Below are 13,775 nucleotides of genomic sequence, written 5' to 3'. Positions count from 1 at the left end.
ATATGTATGTATGTATGTATGTATGTAAGCTGGTGATAAGAATGTTAAAAACTAGAGTTCAATAATGTTTTTATTCGCCAACTAAATAATCATAAAATATATAACTAAATAAATCTCAGAGGCCTCAAAACTAGGAAAATATAAGTTATATTCATCACTTATCACAAACTTATCTTAGTTTATGTTCTATAGATTTTCTGCCTTTCTCTGCTTTTATTTCTAAACTCATTTTCCCCCTAATGCAATGATTCATATATAAGTAAGCTAAATCCAATCTGCACCTTAACCTTACATTGTTCCAACTTAAAAATTGATTGCTAAGACTGAAATAGCCAAAGATGTAATTAAATATATGGTGTTCCAATGACAGCCAGTTAATGTAAGGGAGATAATGTATTTTACATAGTATTTGATAGAATTTGAAGTTTAAAATTTAAAATTGAGGAACAGGGAAAAAAGTGCATGAAATTTAGATATTTATTTATATTTATATTTATTCACTGCCTACATATTCTGTCCTGTTAGCACTCCGTTGCTTACAACGCCTAGGGTTCCAGTTGATCCGATCAACGGAACAGCCTGCTCGTGAAATTAACGTGCAAGTGGCTGAGCACTCCACAGACACGTGTACCCTTAACGTAGTTCTCGGGGATATTCAGCGTGACACAGTGTGACAAGGCTGACCCTTTGAATTACAGGCACAACAGAAACAGGAAGTAAGAGTGAGAGAAAGTTGTGGTGAAAGAGTACAGCAAGGTTCACCACCACCCCCTGCCGGAGCCTCGTGGAGCTTTAGGTGTTTTCACTCAATAAACACTCACAACGCCTGGTCTGGGAATCGAAACTGCGATCCTATGACCGTGAGTCCGCTGCCCTAACCAGTGGGCCATTGTGCCTCCACTGCCTACACATTACAAGGATCTTAAAATTCCTAGTCTTCATTAGTCATGTAGATAAATGCCTCACAAGTAAATCCGATGTCCTAAAAGTACATCTCAGTTATTATTTGTCTTGAGTTATGTAGAAGTTTCATTCCAGATGTTTTCAAACCTTTCAAGCAGAGACATTTATCAATTTCGAAGAAGTACAAAACTCTAATCTCTTTCAAAGTAGGATCCTCATGCTTCGATGCACTTGTTGTAGCACCCCAGCAATTTTGGGATGAAATCATGGAAGTTTCCGAAGATGAAACTGTCCAGAAGCCTCATCATAGCCTTCTTCATCATCAAAGCAACTGCCTCTGAGGTTCTCCTTCAGCTTGCGATATGCACGAGAATACATACGTAAAACAAAACATACAAATCTCCACATATGCATACATACATACAAAAATACCCTGTTGTTGATGTTGAACTTCCAATGAAAAATCTTAGATCTAAGTTAGAAACTGGCTCTTTCTCTATTGGCAAGAAATCTTGTAATAAAACAGAACAATGACATACACACATACATATATATCTATCTCTATATATATGTGTATCTGGGGTGTGCCATCTGGGTAGGCAAGGTAGGCAGTGCCTACATTGAATAAAATAGATTGATAGCAACATTTTCCTTTTATGGCAAAATATGCACCTAATTCAATAAAATTATGAAGGTTACTCTGATTACTATGCATTAAATTCAAAATATATATATATTTTTTTAGATTAGATAGGCATAATTCACCCCTGTCTTTCAATCTCAGTATTAAAGCTATGCATAGAACTGATGTAGTACACATGCTGCATACATTCCTACAACAACGTTTTCTTTATGTACTATAAAGGCAGAAGTAAATCTTCCTCCAACTCAGTCGCGCGTCTGTGTTTTGCTCATTCTTTTTTTGTGTGTTTTTCTACATAAGCGTCACCAACTGCCTACCCCAAGTAATTACTGATGGTATGTAACTGATATATACATATCTGTATGTATTCCCAGACTGAACAATGTGTCATGTTCTTCAGCTAAAAAAGAAAACCATGTAACTCCAGTCCGCTCAACCGTAAAGGAATACCAGCAATTGTAGGCAAGTCAGCCCTGTGACAGATTATTGTCTTATTCAGTGGAGTTGTTGTAATCTCAGTCCCTTATGCATCATGAAAACTGGGTTAAGCTCTGACCTTATGAGTTCTAGAGCTCACAACACACCTAAGTCTAAGTCGCAAATTCAATGTGAAGCCGAATATTGATTAGAAGATGCTGATCAAAGTATAAGAAAAAGGAAATGAAAAAAACTTTGTCTATGTTCAATCAAGGTAACTGATGGATTCAGATGAAGTGTTAGAGTTATTTTATCATCATCATCATCATCATCATCATCATCATCATCATCATCATCACCATCATCATTTAACGTCTGTTTACTATGCTGGCATGAGTTGGATGGCTTGACAGGAACTGGTAAGGCCAGGAGCGGCACCAGATTCCATAGTCTGTTTTGACTACGTTTCTAAAGCTGGATATCCTTCCTAATGCCAAATTCTTTAGAGAGTATACTGGGCGCTTTTTGCATAGCACCATTACCAGTGTTTTTCATGAGGCACCATGGTTTTAAGATACCAATTATAGAATTATATATTTTACTACGACTTTTTAAACGAATTTTGTATGGTTTAGTCTGAAGAGGAAGGGTAATACTTATTCCTTTATTGTGAGGTCTCCAACAAGAAGGAATTTATCCCTTGGCCAAAGATCTAGGCTGAATATTTGCAAAAGAGTCTATTCTACAAAAGGCATTAAAAAAAAACAGGTGGTTGTCTTAAATGGGTGATGGATTAAGTCAACTACGCAATAACAGTGGTAGAAATTCATTAAAATGTGGAAAAAATAGAGAGAAAAATGTAAACATTATCAAGACAACTTGTAAATTCAGCTCAGGTGTTAAAATAATTCTGTTATTATTTTACTGTGAGTTTGGTTACAAATTTGTATGTCAGCAATTTCTACCTAACAAGACACTAAATAAGATTAGTATGTTAAAATAATGAGTTGTCTGAACCATCAAATATAAAATAAATGTGATTATTTATTCTTAATTACTGTTCCTTCTAACTTAGATAAATTGTGAAATACTCTTGCCATCAAATCTGATTAACATGGAGGCTGATTCAACCAAATGAACCTAAGAGTAGCTTGGCTATAAATCCCAAACTTATATACATGATAAGCATTTGCATTCATTAGAAAATTCATATAAATGAATTTATAACTGTCTATTGTAGAAGCCTTTGGTAAGATCTGAATGAGATAAAACATACATTTGAAAAGTTCTGAGATTATACTTAATATATTTCAAATAAAATTAACATTATAAATCCTATAATGATTTCTTATGCAGGAAGAAAGTCACATATGATATTTAGAGAGAAGGGGAGGAAATGAATGAATGCGAAATTCATGGAGTTCCAATGGCAGTAGTGCCATAAACGTAGTAAAATGTCTTCAACTGGGAATTAAAACCAGGTTGCAGACATCGGTTAATAAAATCTTGCCTCTATTATACTATACTACTTGCCAATAAATTCTGTCAATACTAAACCATTATCAACTGTAAATCTTCATCATATATTGCATCTTGAATTCACACAGTCAGCAAGGTCTTAGTTTTATTTGCTAGCCCAAAGCTGAAAGAGCATGAGAGAGAGGGAGAGAGAGAGAGAGAGAGAGAGAGAGAGAGAGAGAGAGAGAGAGAAGGTGACAGAAGAAAGAGAGAATACAAAACACGATAAATTCTGGCCAGGGGTTGAAGAGGTATATTATATGAAGAGCTGTTAGTTGGCTTCTGTGAGATAAGAGGCAATAAACTGTGCTCAGTATTGTTATAAACCATATGAATATACCAAAGTGGAGAAGAGATTGAATTAATTATAGCTTCCATCAAATTGCAGTTTTAGGCATGACTAAAATGTTTTGTTATTTGAGGAAAGCCAGAAATAGAAGCGAAAAAAAAATACTTAATGATACATGTTATTTTTCTTGGAGAAATATAATATTAGAATATGATATAAAACATGCTTAAACATTTTACATTTATCATGACCATGCATATAACACATAGATTCAAACACACACACATACACACACACAGACAGAAGTATGTATTATATATGTATCAGGTATGTATGTATGTAGATCGGAGGGTAGGTAGGGAGGGAGGGAAGGTATGGAGGTAGGTAGGTAGATAGATTGATTGGTAGATAGATTGATTGGTAGATAGATTGATTGGTAGTTAGGTAGGAAAGCAGATAGGTAGATAGGTGGGTAAGTAGGTAGTAGGTAGGTAGGTAGGTAGGTAGGTAGGTAGAAAAGTGTGTAGGTAGGTAGGTAGATAGATAGATAGGTAGGTGGGTAGGTAATAGGTACGTAGGTAAAGTAAAGTGTTTATGATGTACAGTATGGAAATATGGTGACACAGGTTTAATTCTATTGTGTGACAACTTGGGTGAGTATCTCGTATCACATCTTCAGTGCAACCAAAGCTTTGTGAATAAAATCAGGTAAAGGGTAAAGTGGAAGCCTATTGGACAGACAGTACTCCGAGTTCAAATGGTTAACCTTCTCCTACACTGTGTCTCATTGATTCTGCTGTTTCCCTACAGTATTCAGTTGCTTATACCATAATACTGTAGGTAGGTAACTCAGTTGATCAAACAGCTTGAAAAAAGTCTTTTATGTTGCCAAACCTTACCAGGCAAGGTAATATTTTTTCCCCCCTATTAAAAGTATGTTTTCAAAAGAAGACAGTAAACAAACACCTCTCATATGATGGTGAAATTCATTTACAACTCTCAAGGAATATCTCGAGGGTTTTAAATGAACACACACACAAACACACATGTGATGGCAGGCCTTCTTTCTGTCAACTAAATCCACACACAAGAGATCTGTTTGACCTGGGATTATAGTAGAAGACACTCACAATGTGTTGTACAGAGAAACCGAGAGCATGTGTTTCGGAAGCTTTTTAACCACATAGTCAACACATGCACATATACATATTCAGGAAGGGAGGCATCACTTCCCACCTAAAGGATTTTGCCCATGTGGCATTAGTTTTGGTGGGAAACATGAAGTCAGATACCTTTTGAACACACCTCACACACACATATATATACACACATATATATACACACATACACACACACACACACACACACACACACATACACACACAGAGGTAGGCACATAAGTTGCAAAACAGTATGGAAAAATAGTACTCAAATACCAAGGGTAGAATAATATGCTTTAATATTCATCAAAACTGGTTGACAAATGGGAAGTGAAACTTTGAGTAACTGTTCTGTAAATATTTTGCAGCTTTTATAATAAAGTATATGTGTGTGTGTGTGTGTATACACACACACACACACACACACACACACATGATGGAGTTCCACACTTGATCTCATGGAAAATCCTCAAAAACTCAGGCCCCTACATCAATGCGATGAAATGCTGAAAGCAATACATAGTCAAATGCATGAGAATCCTAAGGAACTCACTCAAACCAGGGGCTATACTTAACTCCAGAACGGAGATTTTCGGGCCGTGTTTGCATTTTAGGAGATTTATGCTGACCTTTTGGGAATCACTGGAAGTTAGTAGCTAACGGGAGAGGGAGATAATCCAAACTTTTCCCCTCCATATTTTAAAGAGATCATAGGCCAACAGATCTTGGGGATCTAACAATATGCCATAAAGTTAAACCCTGTATGGACGGGAAACTGACCTTCACCAGGAAAACACACGCACACACATATATATTGCAACATACATGGCTGTGTGATTAAGAAGTTCATTCCCCAATCACATAGTTTGGGATCTTCTACCATAATGTAGTGTCTTTTACTATAGAACAAGGCCAATCAAAGTCTTATGACTGGGTCTGGTACACAGAAGCTTAAAAATGTTCATTGTGTGAATGCTTGTATCCCTTTGCATAGACATCGTATGATAATTGTTATCAGCTGTCACCATCATGCAAGCAGTGACCTGTAATTTTCGTCTCCTTTGAAAACATGTTCAATGATGTGGAAATATTCCCATGGTTGGAAACAGCTGTAGGAAATCTACCTCAATGCTTTCTTTCAGACCTATGCAAGCACAGGAAAATGGATGTTAAGAAAAATAATGATGACGCACACATACATACATTGTATGTATATATATATATATATATATATATATATATATATATATATATATATATATATATATATATATATATATATATATATATATATATATATATTGTATATGAATAGATAGATATAAACCTATTTATATGAATAAATACAGGCATATACAAATAGGTATATAAAATTATGGCAAATCAATTTAGCCAATTTACTAAGTAAGCAATGTTCCCATGGACAATTAAAGAGAATAGTTTGTTGATGAGATCCCAACAACAGATTGAAATGAGTCCTACTAGCTTTCCATTCTCTGTACATGAAGTTACTGTACATGCATACAATGTGTTCACATCTTTCAATTACACCAGTGTTAGTTAAAATCTATAGATATATCCTGAAGTACATATATGTACCTGGAGATATACATATATATGCCCAAGAATACATATATCTTCTATATAGCATCTTTACATATATGTCTGTCCATATCCAGTATGTGCAAAATATATTTTTACAGTTTGGCATAAAGGCATATATTCAGATGTACACAAAACACTTTGTAGACAATCATGTATCTGTATGCACACATATAAATGTAATTACATAATTATACAGATGTATGCATCTTTATACATACACACATGAAATTCTGAGCACAAGTCAACTACTAAACTGATTATTGAAAATTTCAAACAAATAGTATTCTTTGAAAGAAATAAAAATATATAATAAACAAAAAATTATATAAATAAATAAATAAGAAAAACCATCAACAACTAGAAAAAAGACAATGTCGTGTAGTTTCTTTGGTTATTGAATTAAGATATTTCCAAAACTCTGGAAGCAAAAACATATTAGTATTGAGAAAAGAAATTAAATTTGTAAACGATAACAAGTAAACCCCACTAAAAAAGAAACAAAAAATATAACTAACCTGTTCCAAGGATATGTGTAGCATCTTTCGGTATAAAACCTGAAATAAATTTAAAAAAAATTTGCCATTAATATATAAAATTTAAATTTATAAACATAAAATTGTTAGTACAACCAAGCATAGTTTTGTATGCATTTATGTAAGTTTTATTTACATTACTCTATCATAGGTGATGCATAGGCATATGTTTGTAAACAAGAGTACGAGTATATTAGTAAAGCTATGCGAAATCGTGTGTATCATTTCAATTTCAATGTTGATGAAGATGTAAAATAACAAGTTTTTGTTATTAAAATATATAATAATAATCGTATATAATGATTGGATACAAAGCAAAATATTAAACATCTATAAATATGGTGCAAACAGAAAGATTTACGTCACAAGCTATTTTATATTAAACATCAATAAATGAAACTTCTTAAATGTCTAATTGTATTTATGTGCATCGTATATATATGCATGCATATATATATATGCATAAATATATGTATATATATAAAACTGTCTTAATGTGTGTGTGTGTGTGTGTGTGTGTGTGTATATATATATATATATATATATATATATATATATTATTATCATCATATATCATATGTATGTGTATACATACATATATATATATATATGTATACACACACACACATATACATACAATATCACATATCATATGTATACTGATGATGTGGCTGTTAATATATATATATGATATCTATTTCAGTAGCTATTTACAGACAGTAAAAGTCAGGAATTGACCAAGAAATACAGTACCAGTGTTGGGATGTGAAATATTATCTACATGTCCAACAGTGTAATACTCTTATACTACTCTTATTGATTTGGGGTCTCTGTCTGTCTGTCTCTCTCTTTCACCCTCTCTCTCTCCTTTCCCATCTTGTTCATAAATATTATAGAAAAAGTGTTAAGATTCAAAACTGACCTAAGTTTAAAATGTCAAACAACTTTTACAGAAATGTCTTTACAGTTAAATATTTTGAACATGTCCTGATATTTAAATACAGTTTTATGTTACTTCATCATAATAAACCAGACATCTCGTAATAGTTTTTGCACAGATTATTTAGAGAAAAATATTGACTATATTAACATACCAACAAGTTTAACTTTATCTCTGTTTTCTTTACTCAAAGAAGAATATACATAACACTAATAGCATCCTGGACCTAATTCAATGATTTTTACTGCCACTCTCCTACAAAGAAAAGAAATGGATTCTTTCCTCCAATAAATAATCTTGAATGAACAAATTTCTGAATATATCTTGATCACACATTTGTGGCTGTGTGGTTAAGAAACTAGCTTCCTAACCATGAAGTCTGGTGTTCAGTCTCACTGTGTGGCACTTTGGGCAAATATTTTCTACTATAGCCCCAGATTGACCAAAGCCTTGTGAATGGATTTGGCCAACAGAAACTGAAAGAAGTTTGTGTGTATGTATCAGTGTGTGTACCCTTGTCTAGATATTACACGAAGGTTGTAAATGACCATCGTCATCATCATCATCATACAACAAGGCAGTTCATTTCTGGGCTTTTTTTAAAACACTTTTAGGAATGGGAAAAATGTCACCTTGGAAACAGATGAAGGTTGGCAACAGGAATAACATACAAGCATAAAAAATGTCTACTTCAACATATTCTGTCTGACCCATGAAAGCATGGAAAAAGTGGACGTTAAATGATTATGAAATTGCTATACAAAAAGCATTGTATTTATAAATAATTTACAAAAGTTTAAAAACTCACTTTTATTGTGTTGTTAGTAGTGTGTCTATTGTAATAAATGTGGGATTTACAAAGGACAAAGTAGAATATATTTTCATGAGGTATTTTTAAAGCATTATGTGTATTATTTTCTTTTGCTGTTTCTACTTTCACTTTCAGTTATGTTTTGATTCAAAACCAAACTAATGCTTATAAACAAACTGTTTAAATGCTTCTGACAAGTAGTCAGGATCAAATAAAGTTTATATATATATTACACTTGCCTATGCAATGGTTGTTTAAGAGAATTTTTCTTTGCCTCACAATTTCATTTTTCTGGTATACACCATTTCTTTACATCTGCTTGCAGATAATTCTATTTAGTATATACTCCCGTAATTTTATTGATTGTTTAGGTGTGATAAAAAGTATTTTCATACTCACTAGTCACTGATGTTTCATCTTTTTAAGCTATTTCTTTAAACAATTTTATCTGTTAGACTGTATACTATTAGAGCAATTATGGTTGATACATTTCAGTTTTATTCTCTGCATTTCAATCTCAGACATTCCATTGTTAGATGAAATAAAACTCCTTACAAGTGGTGCCTTTATCAAGAAAATCTGATATCGTTAGCTAAACAATTCTTTGTATGTTTTCCAACAATAGAAATTTCAAATACCTTATCAAATTCCTTGATATGTATATCAAAAGAAAATATTTTATTATTGTGTCATAAATTTTATATGAATTTTCATTTCCATTGGAATAAAAAAAAAAATATTAGGTTGGTTATAATAAATGTTGGTCATGATTTCAAGTCAACTATACTAAACTATGTTACGAGGCAAATTTTGAAAATGTGCCAAACCAAGAACTATAAATCTCCAAATACTTAACCAATATCTTTGATGCAGTTTTGATTGTAAGAACAAATTCTTAGGAACATAAATTATTTGCATACAATCATGCATCTTTATAAATGCATGTTTTTATTAGTGAATTCAAGGATTACTAGTCATTGTAAAAACCGTTATAGAGATATTAGAAGCTACATAATAATCAATTTCAAATTTAAAAGACAACTGGCAAAGCAGTGACATAGTTAATTGAAAGAAGTCAAATTTTAAAATATCTTAATAAGAATGAAACTACGAATTTTGTAAGAACTATTCAAAAGTGGATTAAATCAGTTTGCCATGAGAGAAGCTAATATTTCAGACAAAATTTTTCACTATAGAATGCCTTAATAAGGAATTTTTTCAACAGATCAATTTATTCCATTAACTTGAGGCTAAACAACAAACAATTTCCCTGATGACATGAAGCTACAGTATCATCAGTGAATTGTGAATGTATTATAGTATAATGTCTGATAGCTGATCTAGAGATAGGTACATTTAGGTAAGCTGATTTAAACCTAGACAAGCTTAAGTGACCTAGAGATAGCTAAGTCCATAGTGAATACTGAATTTCTAGAGGAAGTTAATGAGTACTTTAATGAGAAGGAAGTAAACATCAGCAAAACATTGCAGAGTTTTGTTTACAAAGTAAAAAGAAATGCAAACAACACATATAAACGAAATATTCATCTGGTTCACAACTGTATCGTTTGAATATGTTGTGATGCTGAAAGTCAACAAAGCTATTTTACATTATACCAAGTGTAGACTAGAATATGGCTTAAAAGTTTAATTCATTTACTTTTACAGTCTCAGTGAATGATGAGTGACAAATTTAAATACTAATAGATGAATCATAGAATACACCAATTCTAATAGTACTGAGTAATATTATTGGGTGAATGCCAAGTCAAATTGTGATTTATGAGTGATAAAATAACAAAATGTCTGAGTGAACGATGAGTGATAAAATGCACAAAGTCTTGTGATAATTAGTGAGTGACAAAATACACCCAATCACAAAATGTCTGAATGACAATCTACATGATATTTCATAGTGATTGATATGTGATAAAACACACATAATCACATAATGATTAATGAGTGACAGAATACACTGAGCCTCATGGTGACTGATGAGTGACAAAATACACCAAATAACATTGTAATTGGTAATTAACAAAATATACTGAAGCCTTAACCCAATCTCCACACAAATTACTTAATGAATATAATTGTTTCTACTGAAGTGAAGCAGTTTCCTGCAGGTATTAGCTTACAATAGCTCAAAATATTTATTACATCAGTCTCACCAGGCTTGGAGAATGAGCACTGATCCTTTCTCTAAACCCAGCAAATAAAATTAAAAAAGAAACATTAAAATCTGATGACACCTGAATAACAGAGCATCCTTAATCAAGATTGTTTTATGAATACCCCTAGTCAGAGATAAGGGTATTTTAAATATTATAGCCTAAAACTAGTTTACTTCACAAGGCTATTCAACTTATTATAGCTGCAGGAGATTCAACATAACTCTGATGATTTTTCTATATTAAAAGGCTTTCAGAATAAGCTGGGATAACAAATCAACCGATCTGGCTAATTCATTATCAGACCAACCATAATTGAATTAGTTACTCAGATTTTACAATCAGTTAATCATTATTAGAATTTAATTGTTAGAAAAGAATAAGAACTTTCTGTAGGGTTTCATTTGGCTCCAATTTTATTTTGTGTTAAACGGAGGTAAATGGAATATTGGCTGTTGGATAAGATGTTACTCTATTGTTGGTTGCTTTCTAGGAAATGTTTTCCCCTGAGTACATGGAAACAATGTAAGATTAAGTTGGTTCAGATAGGCACACAAACTAATGCTTGCAGCGGATATGAACATGTGATTGATGAAAGATAATTTTGCAACAAAAAAAAAAAAAAATTAAAATGATTAAATAAATTGAACTAATGGAAATAATTCAAGGGGGCCTATGGCAAAAATTTAGAAAAAAAAAAGGTTTAGAAAATAGGCAGAGAAAGAATGTAAAAGTGAATCACAAAGGAATGGATAGAATATTTAAAGAAATTAAGAACTAATTATAAAAAAAAATAATTAAATAATTAATAGACACAGGCATGGCTGTATGTGGTTAAGAAAGTAGCTTTGCAACCTCATGTTCCAGTTTCAGTCTCAGTGTGTGACACCTTGGGCTAGAGTCTTCTATTATAACCCAGGGTTGACAAATTACCGAATGAGTGAATTTGGCAGACAGAAACTATGTGGATGTCCATCATACACACATATTATATGTATGTCTGTGTGTGTGTTTGGCAAGAAGCTTGCTTTCTAACCACATGGTTCTGGGTTCAGTCCCAGTGTGTGGCACCTCAGGCAAATGTCTTCAACTATAGACTTGTGAGTGGATTTGGTAGATGAAAACTTTATTGGCCACGTGTGTGCGTGCGTGTGTGTGTGTGTGTGCATGTGTCTTTGCCTTTGTCTCCTGTTACTGTTTGGCAACCAATAGAATAAGTAACAGATGTGAAAAAATAAGTGCACAAACTAGGGTCAATTTGCTGGACTAAAGTTTTATTGGAGGAGGGGAAATTAAAAATAAATAAATAAATAGTTAAAACAAAAAAAATGCAGTGATTGTTTGTGACTCTGATAGGAGAGATAATTTGAAGTATGAATGTCACAAAATTATAATTATCCTTATGATAAATTCACTTATTAATATTAAGTTTTTTCTTGTGTCATTGAGGAGGCCTTTACATAGTCACTTTACCTGGTAAAAATAGCAGCTAAATCTCTTTAAAGAGGACACCCTACTATTTTGAAATGAAAGAAGGGTACATTACATAATGTTGTTTTAGGAACCATCATAAACTTAGGATGGTCATAAACTTAGGATAGTCATAAACTTAGGATGGTCATAGCTGGAGTATCTTTGCTCAAAGTTCTGATCAGCCTGCATTGAGCAAGGGTAAAACAACAGCAATAACTATACTTATTTAAAGAGAAATACAATATAAATTATCAGAATATTATTCACTAAACATCTACCTATAAACCAGAAAATTACTCAATAAAATTTAACAAACACAGTATATAATTAATGGTCATAAAATAAAAAAAAAATTCAGTTAATTATGAAGTAGGGTTTATCTAATGAAGTAGCCATTTGAATTAATTAAAATAACTCTTTGAAATTCATTACTGTCCATTTCAGAAAATCTTAAAATTATATTTTTATATATTATCCAATAAATGCAAATTTTAGTTTTGATTTTTCCACCCCTTATACATACATACATACATACATACATACATACATACATATTATGTGTGTGTTTATAATATATACATATATATACATTCAAAAATCAATAATATAAAGCCACTTACAAAATTTATAATCTTATATCAACTACCATATTAATGGATAATGGTTTATTTTTAATCAATTACTTTCAAGATAGATATTATGTGTGTGTGTGTGTGTGTGTGTGTGTGTGTGTGTGTGTGTGTTTGTAATTATATTGATATTATACAGTATTGTGGCTGTGTGGTTAAGAAGCTTGCTTTTCAACTATTTGATCTCAGATTCAGTCTCATTCTGTGACACCTTGGGCAAATGTGTTCCAATATAGCCCTGGGCTACACTTGACCAGGGGCCTTGTGAGTCAGATTGGTAGATGGAACAGGAAAGATTTCAGTCACACATACATATATATATATATGAGTTGTTGTTGTTGTTGTTGGCACTCTGTCGCTTACGACGTCGAGGGTTCTAGTTGATCCGATCAATGGAACAGCTGGCTCAACGAAATTAACGTGCAAGTGGCTGAGCACTCCACAGACACGTGTACCCTTAACGTAGTTTTCAGGGATATTCAGCGTGACAAGGCTGGCCCTTTGAAAAACAGGCACAACAGAAACAGGAAGTAAGAGTGAGAGAAAGTTGTGGTGGAAGCGTACAGCAGGGTTCGCCACCATCCCCTGCCGGAGCCTCATGGAGCTTTAGGTGTTTTCACTCAATAAACACTCACAACGCCTGGTCTGGGAATCGAAACTGCGATCCTATGACCGCGAGTCCA

General features: G+C 32.8%; 1 protein-coding gene across 14 annotated transcripts in view; it reads right to left on the bottom strand.

The window, feature by feature from the left end:
- LOC106869227 (dorsal-ventral patterning tolloid-like protein 1) overlaps nt 1-13,775 on the bottom strand; it is a 1,100,309-nt gene that overhangs the window by 345,209 nt on the left and 741,325 nt on the right. For all 14 annotated transcript variants that reach the window (XM_052971032.1, XM_052971029.1, XM_052971039.1 and 11 more), the window contains one exon: nt 7,051-7,089. In XM_052971032.1, the coding sequence (XP_052826992.1) occupies nt 7,051-7,089 (39 nt within the window). The remainder of the gene's footprint in view (nt 1-7,050; nt 7,090-13,775) is intronic.

Source organism: Octopus bimaculoides, chromosome 10 (assembly GCF_001194135.2).
Source record: "Octopus bimaculoides isolate UCB-OBI-ISO-001 chromosome 10, ASM119413v2, whole genome shotgun sequence".
In the NCBI taxonomy this organism is placed as follows: Eukaryota; Metazoa; Mollusca; class Cephalopoda; order Octopoda; family Octopodidae; genus Octopus; species Octopus bimaculoides.
The sequence above is the reverse complement of the archived record's forward strand: the minus strand, read 5'-3'. Positions and strand labels throughout refer to the sequence as shown.